The 16,362-nt window shown below is 52.6% G+C and overlaps 1 protein-coding gene across 1 annotated transcript; it reads left to right on the top strand.

Moving 5' to 3' along the window:
• Window positions 1-752: 752 nt before the first annotated feature.
• CIMIP5 (ciliary microtubule inner protein 5) lies at window positions 753-9,146 on the top strand. The gene is made up of 4 exons (XM_027773669.1): window positions 753-1,026; window positions 1,062-1,236; window positions 6,988-7,027; window positions 8,936-9,146. The coding sequence occupies exons 1-4, from the start codon at window positions 960-962 to the stop codon at window positions 9,125-9,127; spliced, it is 474 nt and encodes a 157-aa protein (XP_027629470.1). The 5' UTR covers window positions 753-959; the 3' UTR covers window positions 9,128-9,146.
• Window positions 9,147-16,362: the final 7,216 nt, after the last annotated feature.

The following is a 16,362-nucleotide window of genomic DNA, read 5'->3' as shown; positions in this document are numbered from 1 at the left end:
ACTGGATGATGCCCAGACCTTGATGTGCACCCCAGGTGTGCCCTTGCGGCTCAGCAGCTCCAGGTGAGCTCTGCGGGTAGCCCTGGGGATCGTGGGCAGTCACCACTCTGCTGATGGCCTCGCGGGCTGGTCTGCACGTGGGCTGGGAAGGCCTCCTCGGGTGGGGGAGGGCTCCAGAAGCTGGGGCTTGCAGGAAGACCAGGTGAGTGAGGACAGCTCTCACTAATCCTGCCTCTCCTCTCTCATGAGTGCTGATCCGTCCGTGATCAGGACAGGAAGGTGGAGCAGACAGGACCGTCTGTGTTCGCTGGAGCATCCTCAGGGCGGCCCTTCCTGTGGGCCTCAGAGCAGCCACAAGGGGGCAGAACGGGACTATTATGTCCTTTCTGGTGCCCCGAGGGGCAGAGGCTGCCATGGTCGCTGGTCTATAGCCAGGATGGCTGGTCTGAACCCCTGCGTCCTGTCTGGGACCCCAGGAGTCTGGAGTTGTCCCCACCTCTCCCCTACACCATGGAGAGGCTACCTGCCTTAGGGGCTGCTGTGCTGGGGATGGCAACTGAGGAACTCTCTGCACCCCACCCTGGAGCTCAAGTTTCTCTCTCACACACACACACACACACACACACACACACACTCTCTCTCTCTCTCTCTCTCTCTCTCTCTCTCACACACACACACACACACACACACACACACACAGCTCCACCCCTTCCTGGGCCCGGGGATCTGCCTGTTCCCAGGGCAACGTCAACATAGGCAGGAGCTCAAATCACAGCTGGGCTCAGATGCTCTGGGCAGCCTGGAGGGGCCATCCCCACCTGCCGCCTGGAGTGAGGAAGACCCCACACAGGCCCCCAGGCGTCCTGTGAGAGGGCGGGCTCAGTCAGGGGGTCTCTCTCTGTCTCCCTCTCCCTCCCTGTCTCTCTGACACACTCACATTCATACACACTTGCACACCCATGGGGAGCCGCCCTGCCCAAGGGCTCCAGAGAACCACGTCGGCCGGGTACCGACTGCCCCCAGCCAGTCCACCAGCGGGTCCGTCTCCCCCCCCCCCCCAGCCAGTCCACCAGCTTCAGTCTCTATGGCTGCCACCCGTGGCCGCACAGTGGGCAGGGGTCTCCCTGGTGGCTGCCAGGACCCGAAGTCCCAGCAGGCGGTCCCCAGGGCTGGTGTGCAGCAGGACCAGCTCTGGAGGGAGCTCCTGGAAGCGGAAGGACGCTGCCGGCAGCGCTGGTGAGTCCCGCCCTGCCTCCTGGGCCAGCTTTGCTCAGCCAGACCCCAGCCCGACTTCAGGCCTGGAAGCTTCCGCACAAAGGGACTGGGTGGAGCAGTGAGCCAAACCAAGGGACAGAGTACAAGGGTAGGTGGGGAGGAGCAGGAGAGAGAGCCCAGCCAAGGCCAGGCCTGAGCACAGTGGGAGACGGGGACCAGATGGCATAATGGTTACAGCTGGGCTCCCACACGGCCAGCTGCGCTTCGAGTCCCAGACCCAGAAGCTTGAAACACGCCAGGCGTGTGTGTGTGCATGCCCAAAATCCTGAGAGGAGAATGGAGAAGGGATTGCAGCATGGCCCTCCCCCCACCAACGGTGACTTCTCGCTTTCTGTCTCTGCCTCCCTCTATCTCTCTGATGAGCACACATGCCCTATAGCAAAAATCTCTCTAAAAAAAACAATGTGGGAGAAAGGACCAGCAGATGGTGTTGTGGTTATATCCCCGGACTCCCACGTGGCCGACCATGGTTCGAGTCCTGGACCCGGTGCCTTGATACTCAACGCTGAGTCCAAATACAGACGTGTCCAAGATCCCAAGAGGAGAGTGAGGAGACGGGATTGCTGCGTGGCCATCTCCCCTGGGGAGTGACTTCTCACTTTCCTTCCCACTGCCTCTGTCTTTCTCTCTCCAGCAAGTGCACACACCCTAAGGCAAAAACTTCTACAGAAAACAAAAAAAAAAAAGAAGAAGAAGAAGAAAATGGGAGGAGAGGGTGGCCAGCAGGGAGCAATCCCCTAGGTCTTCAGAATAACCCCTCCAGCTTGCAGGGCAGACCAGAGGGGAGGCCAGTGGGAAGATGACTCAGGGCAGACTGAGAGAAGCTGGCCTCAACCCAGGGCATGGACACTTTTCTGGGCTCATTCGATCAACAGTACCCACAGCTGCCCAGTCATGTGCAACAGAGACCAGCAGGCCTCGTGGCTGCTCTGCAAAGCCTCCGTTCTCAAGTCAGGGCAGCCGAAGAGCAAGCCGAGAAACAGACCAGTGCCCGTCAGTGGGGTGTGGCCAGTGTCCGGAGGGAACAGCTGAGATGAAAGAGTGAGGGCCTTCTTTTTACAGGTACTCACGGAAGGGCTCTCAGAGGAGGTGACAGTTCAGCTGAGACCTGAATTAGGAGAAGGGACCAAGAAAGGGTCCGGCATATTTAAAAAGCAGACCAAGACCACGTGTGGCCGAGGCACCATCGGTGATGGAGCGGGGATGAGGATGAGAGGACGATGTAGGGGGAGCTGCCCACGCACCTGTAAAGGCCGCTTTGTGAGGAGATGCCACCGAGGGGGTTAAGCAACAGCATGGCGCGCTCTAGTTCACGTGGTAAGAAGGGCTGGTCCGTAGCCTAGTGACTGGCGGAGCTGGGTCCCTCATGGCCTACCGCGGTGCAAATCCTGGCCCCAGGGGCTTGAAGAACATGCTGGCCACATGTTCATGCCCAGAATCCTGACAAGATAAAGAATCAGAGAAGAAATTGCAGCATGACCAAGCTGACCCCACACTGGGGATGCTTTCTCCCGCTCTCTCCTTCTCTCTCTCTAGTTAGTGCATACTTCCACTGACAGTCAAAAAAATAAAAATACAAACGGGCTAGCAGATCCCTAGAACTTACTCTTTTAATTTTAAGAATCATTTATTTATTTATTTCCATTTGTTATTGTTATTATTTTTTTCTTTATTTGATGAGAGAGAGAGAGAAAGGAAAAGTGAGAAAGCAAGCCACCAGGTCCAGGACTTGAACCATGGTTGGTCATGTGGGAATCTAGAGGGGCTGGTCCGTAGCCTAGTGACTGGCGGAGCTGGGTCCCTCATGGCCTACCGCGGTGCAAATCCTGGCCCCAGGGGCTTGAAGAACATGCTGGCCACATGTTCATGCCCAGAATCCTGACAAGATAAAGAATCAGAGAAGAAATTGCAGCATGACCAAGCTGACCCCACACTGGGGATGCTTTCTCCCGCTCTCTCCTTCTCTCTCTCTAGTTAGTGCATACTTCCACTGACAGTCAAAAAAATAAAAATACAAACGGGCTAGCAGATCCCTAGAACTTACTCTTTTAATTTTAAGAATCATTTATTTATTTATTTCCATTTGTTATTGTTATTATTTTTTTCTTTATTTGATGAGAGAGAGAGAGAGAAAGGAAAAGTGAGAAAGCAAGCCACCAGGTCCAGGACTTGAACCATGGTTGGTCATGTGGGAATCTAGCGCCCTTATCCACCACACCACCTGGTGGCCCCCCTAGAACTTACTTACTGGTTTTGCCCGACTGAAACTTTGTGTGTATTGGTTAGCAGCTTCCCACTTCCGCTCCCCCAGGCCCTGCTAACCACCGTTCTCCTGTTTGCTTCCGGAGTCCGACTGCTTCCGGCGTCCCGGATCCGTGAAATCATTCCACGTTCTGTGCCTGCTTATGCAGTATGTCCTCAGGCTGTAGCACTTGGCAGAATTCCCTTCTTTTTAAGGCTGAATACTATTCCACTGTGTATGTATGCCACGTTTTCTTTACCCGTTCTTGTGTCTCTGGACGGTTAGTTTATTGGCACTCGTCGGCTATTGTAAATGACACAACAAGCAAGACAGTGCAGCTGTCTTCCTCATTTCAATTCTTTTGAATAAATCCTCAGGAATGGGATTTCTGGGTCATAGAGCACATAGCCATTACGCTGTTGGTCCCCTGGTCCCTATTTTTTGATTTTGAGGAATCTCCATACTGTTTTCCACAGAAGCTACGCCATTTCACATCCCAACAACGGTATTTCAGAGTTCCAATTTCTACGCAAGCTTCCCAACGTTAGTGGGTTGTATTTCGTGTTCGGCTTTTTAAAATTTTTCTTATTATTTTTCTTTTATAGTAGCCACCCTAACAGGTCTGAAGTGATGTCTCATTGTAGTTTCAATTTGCATTTCCCTGAGGGATAAAGATTTTTATCTTGTCGTGTACCTGTTAGCAATTTGTGTATCTTTTTAGAGAAATGTCTATTCAGATCTATGAACCACTTTTAAAAATTAGGGTATGTGGTTTTGTGCTAGTAAGTCATGGGATTTGTTTATATATTTTGGAAATTCACCCTATCAGATATATGACTGGCAAAGACATTCTCCCATTCCATGGTTGGCTTTTCATTCTATTGATTATTTGCACAGCAAAAGAAAATGGGGTTTGATCTTACCCAGTTTGTCCCTTTTTGCTGTTGTTGTCTGTAATTTAAGAATCATAGCCGAGAAATCATTGCCAAGACCAATATAGTACAGGTTCCTCCAGTATTTTTGAGTTGATTTTTATATAATAAAAAGGCCTAATTGCATTCATTTGCATGCAAAAATCTCTGTACAGTGGAGGAAATAGTTAATGGAGAGAAAAGGCACCTCCAGAATGGTAGAAGATATGTTTTCAAATTGAATAGAAATAGTAGGAGAGCTAAGGAGGAAGCAAAGGATGGCAGAGGCCTCTACCCCGGATACTGAATGGGGAGGAGAAGGCACACGATGAAGCTGCCAGGTTCTGCTGAGTGCCACATTCCTGAGCCACAGCCAGAGGGAGCTGCCCCGGGGGCACTTGAGTGAGTTAGGAGTTGGACACCGAGAACCCTATTCAGTCCAAAAGTGGGTTAGGGGTCCCCAGGAGTGGAAGGAAAGGAGAAGGGAAGTGACGGTTAGTGGATATGCATTTCTTTTGTAGAGTAATGAAAATATTCTAGACAGTCTTAGACGGTGGTTATGATTGCGCAACTCTGAGACTATACTAAAAAGCACTGAGTCAGGGCTGACAGGTGGTGTGGTGGTTAAGGCGCTGAACTCCCATATGGTCGACCGTGGTTCAAGTCCCAGACCTGTTGTCTTGCTTTCTCGCTTTCCCTTTCTTTCTCTCTCTCTCTCTCTCTGTCTCTTTCTGGTCAAGTTAAACAATAATAATGACAAATGGAATTAAATAAGTAAATAATTCTTTTAAAAAAAACCCACTGAATTATACACTTTCAAAAGGTAAATCCTGTATGAATTATATCTCAATTTTAAAAAGAAAAAGATGGCATAAATGAGCCTTCCTTGGAAGAGCACCGTGGGTGGGAAGAGATGAGGACCTAGGAAAGAACTTGCATTTACTGAAGAGCAGAGGACCTGCCAGGGATCAAGAAGGAGCAGCCAGAGAAGAAAGCCAGGAGGCCAAGGAGGCATAAAGACCAAGAGGAAAGAGTTTTGCAAGGCCGGGGAAGCCCTAGGAAGGATACCAAAGGCACTGCTCCCAATAGAAATATAATGGGATTAATTTCATTTAATTAATTTTCTCGTACCTACTTAAAATGTAATCAGAAGCTGATGAAGCTCAGTTTAATAACAGATTTTATTTAACCCTACATATACAATATATTATTTCCACATGTAGTCAACATAAAACAATTAAAGAGCTATTGGATCATCAGGGAAGTCATGGCTCATCTTTACATAAAAAAATATATCATGGGAACCAGCAGTTAGCGTAACGGCTATGTCGCTGGACTCCCACGTAGTCGACCGCGGTTCGTGTCCCGGACCCGGTGGCTTAAAACTCACACCAGGCACGTGTGCGTGCGTGCCCAAGATCCCGAGATGATTTCTCGCTTTCTGTCTCTATGTCTCTCTCTGTCTGTCTGGCGAGCGCATGCGCCCTATAGCGAAAACCTCTCCAAAAAAAAATCGTGACTTTCCAGATGACCTAATAGTTTACATTTTTCTTTGTACCAAGCCTTTGAAATAGGTCCATGTGGTCAGCCCCATTGCGCAGTGGTTAAGGGACCCAGATTTCACGTGGCCCACTGCATGGCTCTGGTAGCTTGAAGAGCACCCTGGGTGCATGTGTGTGCGTGCCCCAAATCCCAACACACTGGTAAAGAAAAGAAAGGGTCGAGGCGTGACCATACCCCCTTGGGGTGCACGCTCCTTGCCCTCTCTCTGTCTCTTTGGAGAATGCGTGTGTTCTCTGGCTAAAGTGTTTTAAAAATAGGTGAGTTTAAAGAACCTTGTAAAAATCCAAACATAGCAGTGCACAGGAGGCATATTATCTCAAAACAGGGAAGCAGAGGGCCTGAAGAAATGGCTGAGGCTGGCAAAGGCCAGACTCCAGGGCCTGGGGACCAAGGGCTCTGAGGGTGGGGGCAAAGAAGGCGGTCTTACTAGCAATCGTGAAAAATGGCTTGACTTTTTAAAAGCGATTCAAATGAAAACTAAACTCGCAGTGCAGACAATGCCATCCTCCTGCCCACCAGCCTTCCTCTCCCGTACTCACTGGAAGGTTACAAGAATTGGGGGCTGTGAAAACTGTTTGGTTTTTTTTCAAGTTTATTTGTTTCATGAGAGAGGGAGGCACCTCACTGGAGCCCCAAGCTGCAATGCTCCCCCAGTCTCAGCAGGCCCGATCACAGGTACACACTCCAGTATGCTCGGGGAGGACCCAGGACTCAAACCCAGGACCTTTCCCTCTTGGGAAGTCTGTAGCACTTGGTTCCCTTCCTGGTCTGTGATATCTTGTAGCATCGTTGCATCTAGGAAAAGCCCTAGGCCACTGAGATGCTCGTGCTTGTTACAGGAGACCCGGAACTGCCTCCGTGACACTCGCCACTCATGTCATTCAAATTCCTTAGCTCCCCCCTTTGATACTTTAGTCGCGTGGGCCTGTCACAGTGACAGCCATCTGTGAATGTCCCAGGAAGAACTCACCCTGCCGACACATTCTTCCTCCCCAGGGCTCAGAACTGGAGTTTCCTGAAAGACTACGACCCGATGGTAAGGCGCCAGGCACCAGATGCTCCTGTCACGCTTCCTTGCGGTCTGAGTGTCCACTTAGCCTGACCTCGTCCACCGACATGTTGAGGATCCACTTGTGAGAGGTGCCAGGATCCACAGAAATCAATAAAATGCAGGCTTGTTTCAAGAAACCTGGAGCAGGTGGGAAAGAAAATATTTACGTGGAGCATCTGCAACATTTCCCCCATGCTTCTTGGTGTTATTAAAATGAACTAACCTGAGGGACCAGAGAAGGCATAGTGGTTACGTCGCTGGACTCCCACTGGGTCTGAGTCCCGGACCTGGTGACTCGGGCAGGTGTGGGTGCGTGCCCGAGATCCCAGGAGGAGGATGGAGGAGGAGTTGTGCTGTGGCCCTCCCCGTGGGGAGTGATTTCTCACTTTCCCTCTCACTGTCTCTGTCTGTCTCTCTGGCAAGCGCATGTGCCCTAAGGCAAAAAGCTCTACCACAAAAGACAATACTAGGCGTCCCGCTGCGGAGGCGGCTCCCTGCCCAGGACAGACTCGGCCTCGGGCGGTAATAACCAGTGCAGTGGAGAACAGTTGGGGTGAAAACACTGTAAACTAACTCCTGCCTCTAGCATCCCCACCTCCAGTGCACCCTCTGCTTCGTCACCATAGGGATCCCCTAAGCTGACCATCCATAGCCCGTCTCCCCTCAGTTACAGCCCCTGTAAGTCAGGTTTCTGTGTGGCCTACGAAGCTTCCTGGATGTAACCCTGCCCACTGCCTCAGCCCCGTTCTCACTCCATCCGGATCAATTCTCTCTCTCTCTTTCTTTTCTTTTTTCTTTTTCTTTTTCTTTTTTTTTTTTTTTTTTTGAGAGTTTTTTGTTTTAAAGACAGAGAAAGACAGCGAGACAGAAAGCGAGAAATCACTCCCCAGCGGGGCCGGCCATGCCACAATCCCTTCTCCTCCATTCTCCTCTCGGGATCTTGAGCACGAATGCATACGTGCTTGGCGTGAGTTTAAGCCACCGAGTCCGGGACTCGAACCACTGTCAACTACGTGGGAGTCCAGCGACAAAGCCATTATGCTAACTGCTGGTCCCTCTTTTTCTTTTCTTTTTAATATGTTATTGGGCACGGATGCTTGCTGGAGAGAGACAGGCAGGCAGAGAGAGATAAAAAAATGAGAAGCACCTTCCGGGGGGATGACCACATTGCAATCCCTTAGCCTCCATTTCTCTTTTGGGATTTTGGGCACGCACACTCATACCCAGCATGATTTTCAAGCTGTCAGGTTCAGGACTCAAACCTCCCACTTGGCCATGTGGGATCCAGCTACCTTCACCACCACACTGCCACTGGCCCGCTCTCTTAGCTGTGCTTTGTACCTCCTGCACTCTGCCTGAGTGCCCTCCCACCTGCTCAGCCCACAGACTCCTGTTCGTTCATTTTTTTGAGTTTTTTGTTTGTTTGTTTGTTTGTTTTTGCCTTGGGGTATGTGGAAAAGCGCTGAGCACATGCCAAATCCCTAGAGGAAAATGGAGGAGAAGGGACTGTGGCCTGGCCATTCCCATGGGGGGGGTGATTTCTCACTTTTCCTCTACCTTTCTCCCTCTCTCTTCCTATCCATGGTGAATGCACATGTCCTGTAGCAAAAACAAACAAAACAAACAAAACAAAACAAAACAAAAGAACAGGCGGCCTTGGGGTGGAGATGGTGACTGGGGGGTTGACAGGAGGTGAGGAGAAGAGGAGACCGAGGGTGAGGGGGGACTGCAAAGGCTGGGTGGCCATGGTGGTCTTGGGAGGGGTCTCAGGTCCACACTGGGATCAAAGCACCTGGAGAACCCTTCAAATGGTGGCCCTCTGATCCCCTGGGCTGCTCTTTCTAAGCTGCCCCCTTGGGTCATGCAGGAGTGACCTGAACTGTCCCTCCCCAGGGCAACAGGAAGGACGCCGTGCGGCTGCCGGAGCATGTGCCCTTCTTTTCGGACACGGTCCCCAACTCCATGAACCAGGTCGTGGGCAGCAGGGTGGACACGCCCCTGGGCAGGGTGCTCAGCAGCATGGACTTCTTCTTCGTCGAGGGGACCCGGAAGAAGAGGCTGGACGACGAGCTGCAGCCCGTCTAGAGACCCGGAGGCCTGGGCCATGCTGGTGGGTGTGGAATGGCTGGCAGTGCCTGTGGGGCCCTGAGATCCTCCCTCCCTCCAAGCCCCAGGATGGCCATCAGAGGGCCGACTGGCTCGTTGTCGTGCAGGGTTAAGAGGACTCGAGTAATTGCCCTTCCAGCTCAGGAACCTGGGAAAGGGAGCCCAGCACCGTAGCCAGGGGCACTGCCTGCCTGGGCCAAGCCCTGTGCCCACTCCGGCCAGCTGTGTGACCTTGGGCAGGTGCTCGAACCCTCTGAGCCTCATCCGCCATTTGTCCCATGGCGTGTTCTTTCTTATGGCCACTGTAACAAGGGGCCACAACAGGAATGCGTCAGCCCTCACGGGGCCAAGGGTCACATGTCCCACGTCGTGTCACCGGTGTACACGGCTGGGCTCCCATAGGAGGCTCCAGGACAGAAGCAGTGACCTGTTCTCTGCCCCCTTCTGGAGGCCGCCTGCAATTCGCGTGTGCAGCTGCGTCCTCCGCCTTCAGAGGGGCATTCTTCTCTCCCTGCCTCCCCACCTCCTTCCCTCCTTTTGCCTCCTCCGCCATTTTTAAGACTCTCATGATTACAATAGGCCGCTCTGTACTTCAGAATAACCAGGAGGCAGTAATAGAGCCGAGCGTCTAGGCTTGTTGTGAGGATTAAATGAGTTAATGTGGCAGTTGCTGGGGCCGGCAGATGGCCTAATGGTTATGTCACTGGACTCCCACATATTCAGCCACGGTTCAAGTTCCAGACCCAGCAGCTTAAAACTCATGCCAGGTGTGTGTGCGTGCATGCCCAAAATCCCGAGAGAAGAATAGAGAAGAGATTGTGGTGTGGCCATTCCTTCTGGGGCGATTTCTCTCTGTCTGTCCGTGACTTCTCTCTGTCTGTTTCTCCAGTGAGCATGTGCACCCTATAGCAAAAATTTCTCTAAAAACATAAACAAAACAATAGGGCAATTGCTGAGAACAGAGGCTGGCCCTGGTGTGAGGATGTGTTCACACAGGACAGCTCTCTCTCGCTCTCTGTCTCTCTCTCTCAGCCCCTCAGTGTGGAGTTCCTGCCCTTCCTGCCTCGGGCCCCTGCGCCTGGGATTGCAGGTGCACACCACCTGATCCAGCCTTAGGTTAGACCGGGAATCAAACCTACTCAAACCTACTCAAGCCTCCATGAAGCCCTGGCCTGCCGGGCACAGCCTCTCAGCAGCCTGCGCCACCACAGCGAGCCAGACGCCCCTCTCTGAGGAGGGAGAGCTTTCCTGGAGAGACACGCAGCCTCTCCTGGGGCTGCCGAGAGGGTGGTGGTTAAGGGTGCTATGGTGGTTAAGGGTGCTGGACTTCCACATGGTCGACTATGGTTTGAGTCCCAGACCTGGCAGCTTGCTTTCTCACTTTCTCTCTCTCTGTCCCTCTCTGGTCAAATTTAAGTAAATAAATAAAATTAAATAAAATAATAATCATTTTTTTAAATAAAAAACTCTTAAAAAAAACAAAAGCTGCCGGTCCCTGGGAAGGGAGAACTGGTCTTCCCATCTCCCAGGGTGTCACCCCCTCCGCCACCAAGAATAGACATTGGTGCGGGCAGGAGTTACATGGCACACACCTTTTCCATGCGACAGCAAGCCTGCCTCGCTTCCCCGCCACGCCCGGCCCTGCGTGAGTGTGGCCTGGAGCAAACCAGGCTGGAGCCAGGTGGAGGCGGGGTTGCCTGTCCAACGTGGGAGCCCGTGGCTGGGCAGCGTCAGGGCTGGAACAGTCAGAGTCAGGGTCACATCACACGCCAGGGAAGCGCCGGGCCTCGGGCTGGGTGGGCGCAGAGACGGCTGCGGTGGCTCCTGAGGGGCCCCCGCTGCACTTTTGCCGTGGCTTGTCCATATTGGTTTTACACCCGGGGAAAACAGTGATTTCCGTTGGAGGGAGAGGGTGAGAGGAAAAGCTCTGAGAAGTCAGGGTTGCATGCGGCTGCAGGTCAGCGAGGGCTCCTCTCCCGGCCTGCAGGGTGGCAGGCAGGCCAGGGACCACTCATGGAGGCACGTCACAGGCCATGCAGCTGGTGAGCACGGCTTGCTTGCCACGTGGCCCAAACCGTCTTCCGCAGGTATTATAGTGCCTTTCGAGAGTTTGATAACTAAGTGGAGGACACCCGGTGGTGAGGAGCCAGGGTCACCGCAGTCTGCCTTCTCTGTGTGCGTTCTCCCTCCAGGCCTCAGTCTCTGCGGAGAGGACGGGAGGCACGTCCTGAGGTCCTCGCCAGCTCCAGAGTCTGTTCCCGAGCGTTCAGGGAGGGCTGAGTAACACAAGGTTCTGGTTCTTTCGCAGAGCGTGCCCGTCGGCCACCACCATGCAGAGTAATAAGCTACTGCATTCTCGCTCCCGGGTCTGCAGGTGGCCGGCTAATCTTGGCTGGCCATGGCTCTGGGTTGCAGCCTGGGCCGTGTCTTTCCTCCATGCCTCCTGTGCTCCTGGACTGAAACCTGTTGAGGCGTGTTCTTCCTGCGTTGTCTCACCAGAGTGCCCGGGCCCAACTGCACGGCGCAGGCGTGCTGCAGGCCTTTGCAAGCAGACCCCCTTTCCACGGCCTGCATCTCTCTGGTGTGCTTGTGGGAGACCTCTCCTCACAGCCAGCCCACCTCCTCACTCCCAGCCAGATCTGCCTTCTTTCCCATTTCCAACCTTCTTGGCTCACCTACTTGGAGTCAGGGAAATCGGGATTGAGGGGCATTTGCATAAAGACCTTGTGCCAGCCTCTCAGGTCACTTGGACCAGAACAAAAGGGGCCTCCATGCCCAACTGCAGAGTGGGCCCCAGCCTGCAGCATTTGCACTAGCAAAATAAAGGGCCGGCATTCCCAGTAAACAGAGCCCCTGGGCAGGAAGCTAGCAGGCTGGGAGGGGCTGGAATCAGGCACTGCAGGGCTTACAAAGCCTCACTTTCTGCCTCAGCTTCTCGGAGCCCTCTGCCCATTCTCCTCTCTTGGCAGAACCAGCTTCTCGACTGGAGCGTGGTACGGAATGAGCATCACCCACAGAATGCACAGGGGAGCCCACATCACTTCCCTGTGCGGGGAGTGAGGTCACACTCAGAAAATGATGTGGAAATGTTGAAGGGACACAAGGGGCTCCCGCCGGCCAGATGTGGGACGACGTGAGCATCAGAATGAAGGACAGTGATCACCCATCCCTGACACCAGCTGTGCCACCTCAGTCCCCACAAACCCCACTGAATATCAGGAATAATAAGAAGAATAACAAAACCATGCCACCATAGGGCATGTGCACTTGCCGGAGAGAGAAGGAGGGAGAAATAGCAAGAAGGAAAGTGAGAGATCACCCCCTACCTTCTCCTCCATGCTCTTCCTGGGATTTGGGGCATGCACTTACACGCCCAGCCTGATTGTCAAGTCACCACGTCTGAGACTCGAACCATAGTTGGCCATGTGGGAGTCCAGTGCCTTAACTACCATGCCACCTGCTGGCTCCATACCAATTTTATTATAAGCACTAAAGAAAAATGTTTTTTCTATTGAATAATACAGAATAAATGATAACAGAAAATCACCATTTTATGACCATCATGGTAATAATTTAGGCAAGAATCTATTAAAGACACTAAAACCATTGGGCAAAAGGTTCTCAGAGAACAGCCAATGCTGAAATCTAGAAGATACCTTTCTAGTCAAATAATTAAACTCACCAGTAATAGGGCAGCTGGCATGTGTGCACCAAGGAGGACACCACCTCCTCACTGAGAGAGCACGCTTACCAAAAACAGAGTACCCTGAGTGTGACCAGGAGGAAACTCCAGCCAGAGCCGGCTGTCAGTGAGCCTTGACACTCCCAAAATGTCAGTGTCATCAAATACAGAGGGCAGCTGAATAAGACACAGAGCATGACCTTTGACCGGCTCCCAGGTCAAAGCAAACGCAGTGATAAAGGACCCCCTGGGCCCAGCCTCTGGTGCACTCAGCGGTGTGCTGGACTGTGAAGCAGGAAGCCAGCTGCTGACTGCAGTCTCAGTCCCTGTCTGGGCAGCCTGAGAGCATCTTGGGTGTGTGTGTACACCCAGGGGTCCGGCGGGCTGGGGGACTGGAGGAAGGGGGTCTGGACGGAACCAAGCCCAGTGGAGGCTGCTTCTCTCTCTCTGGTGCATAGGTATGCACGCCATCGTGAATGGGGAGAAAAAGATACTTTGCAGACTAAATAGCAGCTAATGGACTAAGTTTCAGATGACAGACTAAATATCACTAATCCACGCGCAGGTGCAGAGTGTGGTGTGGAAGGATGCCCTTGCTCCTCAGAGATGCACATGTGAAGTGGGCGGTAAAGTTCCTTGATGTCGGGAACAAACTTGCAAATGGCTGAACAAAACTGCGTCTGGGGTGAAACAAAGCAAATGCAGATACAGAGGCCAACAATTGCTCCATCTAGCGATTCTTGCAACCTTTCTGTAAATCTAGGAATTAAAAAAATGCAAACAAAACTTTAAGGTGGGGCACAGGCCCTCACTGATGGCTCCTGAGTTCTGTCTCCTCCATTGAGAACATCAGGGATAGTGGGGCCAGGAACCCTCAGTTCTGAGACCCCCAGGAAGGGGCTCGTTGGCCAGCTCAGCTGGGAACTGACCCATTCCATTCAGCCTTGGCCAAGCAGAGGAGCCAGGCTCCTGCAGCAGGCCGTGGCCAGTGTGACTCTGCAGATGGGGAGGGGTGCTGTCTGGAACTAGGTGCGCCTGCACCCAACTGCTGGTGCCGGAAAAACAGGGTTTTTAAAAGAAAAATGAAGAGACCAGCAGTTGGCACAATGGCTATGTCGCTAGACTCCCATGTAGTTGACCGTAGTTCGAGTCCCGGACCCAGTGGCTTAAACTCACACTGGGCGCGTGCGTGTGCACGTCCAAGATCTCAAGAGGAGAATGGAGGAGAAGGGATTGCGGCGTGGCCATCCCCCCTGAGGAGTGATTTCTCACTTTCTGTCTCTCTGTCTCTCTCTATCTTTCTGGCACGCACATGCGCCTTATAGCAAAAACCTCTCCAAAAAAAAATATTAAAAAAAGAGAAACGAAGAATGATTATGTAAGGTGTTTGGGTACAATTATCCTTGGCTACCAGGATCAATTACAAGGTGGCATTGGTCCCAGGTTGGCCAGGTGTTAAATCCAAGCTTAGACAGTTTCTGGGCAGAAGTCCTTGCAGAAGGAGCCCCTGTGGCAGGTTGAAGGGCAACCTGCTCTTTGTGCAAAGCGGTTCTAGCATTCTAGAGTGGGAGCCGCCCTTCCCACGGCCTTCCCTGGCTCGGTATAGTCAGGGTTTAACACAATCTCTTGTACAGTGTGGAGAGCGGGACCTTCAAGTGGTTAGGTCAGGAGGGGCTCTGTCCTGATTCCTGGATTAATACTATTATTGCAATCGTGGGCTTGTTTCACAGAGCTGAATTCCTGGTAAAAGGACACCCACCCCGTCTGCCCGTGCTCACACTCTTGGGATGATGCAGCAGGAAGTCTCTGCTAGGTTCCAGCCTCTCACCTCGAACTTCCTGGGGTCCAGAACCGTTAAGAAACAAATCTCTTCTTTATAGATTGCTCAGTCATGGGATTTCTGTTAGTACAGCACAAAATGGATTAAGATAAATAGGGATTGTTTTCCTTATTTAAAAAATAAAGATCCCAGGTGCAAGGAGGTTACGTGTTTGTCCAGGATCACGTGGCCTGCGAGGCAAGTGCTGGGAGGATAGCGAGTCTGCCTAATGCTGAGAACCACACTCCACAGCCGGGGTGCAGGGAGGGGCCCTCGGAGCCAGGCAGAGACCTCTTCCTGCAACCGTGCCTCACCCAGTTGACCTCCAGAGCATGTGGGTTCAGGGAGTTCTGTCCTCGGCCAGGGTCAGCATTTGCTCCACCCTAGAGAAGGTGGACTCCCTAGGTGAACCGCACCTTACAATAGTCCCTCCTGCTGGGAGCACACCTGAAAAGTGGGGAAGGCTGAGCCCCAGGCAAGAGTGACTCTCTCCTACCACCAGTCCTGGGAGTCCAGATCCTGGCCATGCCGTAGAATAAAGTGCAAGGTGCAGGCAGAACGGGTGAAGGGAGGAGGGGGAGCCACTGCCACATGGCAGGACCAGACACTTCAACTTGGACCACCTCTCTGCTTCCGGAGATATGTCCTGTGACCGTGAGAGTAAGACACCTGCACACTGAGGCTACTCAGCAGATTCCAGACGATCCCATGTTATCATTGCTGCTGCTAAATCTTATTATTATTTTAATTGCCAGAGGGCATGTGTGCTTGACAGAGAGAGAGTCTGAGAGAATCTCTCAACCCCTTTCCCTCCACTGCTCCATCCTGTTCCGATCTGGGGCAATCACACACAAGTGCCACACATGTTTTTCAAGCAGCTGGGGCTGGATCAGACCTGGCCCGGCCACGTGGGAGCCCATGCATGGTGCTCAACCCCTAGCTAGGGGGGCAGGCCCAGAGTCTCGGACACTTGAAGGAAAGCTCGGGACCTCCTGGTTCTCTTTTTCTCAAGAGCAGTAACTCTCCTCTGATGAGCAATCCAGCCCGGCAGGGCAGGCACCGCTTCCTTAAAGGACGTCCTTCTAGGCGTCCTGGTTTAGACTTGAGAGGGAGGACTCAGAATCTGCTGGTTTTTTGTTTTGTTTTAGTTTTTTTTTTTTTTTTTTTTTTCATAGAAGTGGGTGATGTCTCAAGAGGGCTGGGGGAGCAGGGAGGGGAGGGCAGCGCTGAGAGGGCGAGGCCCTCCCAGGCCACCCCAAGCCCGGCTCTAAGGCTGAACAAGCAAGCAGCAATGATTCGGGCCGAACTGCACTGAACCTCTGGCACTGCATTTTGTGATGTTTTTCCAGCTTTGCAGTCTGACTCCAATACGTAAGGAAGTCCAGAGGCTGAAAGACGCACCCTCTCCCTCCTCTCGTCTGGTCTCAGAAGGCCGCGTCCATGGACCCCCTTATATCAATAGAATTCTATTTTATCTTCTCAAGGAAAATGTTCACCCCACATGCTGAACTGTAGGGCTGGGAGCCCTCCGAGTGTAAGGACCGCGCCCAGCAAGCTGACACCAGGGCAGTTTGGCTCCGGAAAGGGACGACACAAGGATCTGGCCCCACTGGCCGCGGCGAGCCCCGGAGCCTCTGCAGACCTGGTTCCCATCAATAAAGTGAGGGGGCGCACAGACGGGCGGATCGTCCAGGGGCTGAACAGCTTGATGTC

Source organism: Tupaia chinensis, unplaced genomic scaffold (genome assembly GCF_000334495.1).
Source record: "Tupaia chinensis unplaced genomic scaffold, TupChi_1.0 Scaffold000045_1, whole genome shotgun sequence".
NCBI lineage: Eukaryota > Metazoa > Chordata > Mammalia > Scandentia > Tupaiidae > Tupaia > Tupaia belangeri.
Note: the sequence above shows the minus strand (reverse complement) of the source record. Positions and strands in the feature narration are given on the sequence as shown.

What these genes read in the sequence shown, in the direction of transcription:
- CIMIP5 (XM_027773669.1), top strand. Translation starts at nt 960, where the DNA reads ATGGGGAGCCGCCCTGCCCAAGGGCTCCAGAGAACCACGTCGGCCGGG. An exon ending in GGACGCTGCCGGCAGCGCTG is followed by an intron (nt 1,237 to 6,987) that starts GTGAGTCCCGCC and finishes CTTCCTCCCCAG; the next exon opens with GGCTCAGAACTGGAGTTTCC. An exon ending in TGAAAGACTACGACCCGATG is followed by an intron (nt 7,028 to 8,935) that starts GTAAGGCGCCAG and finishes GTCCCTCCCCAG; the next exon opens with GGCAACAGGAAGGACGCCGT.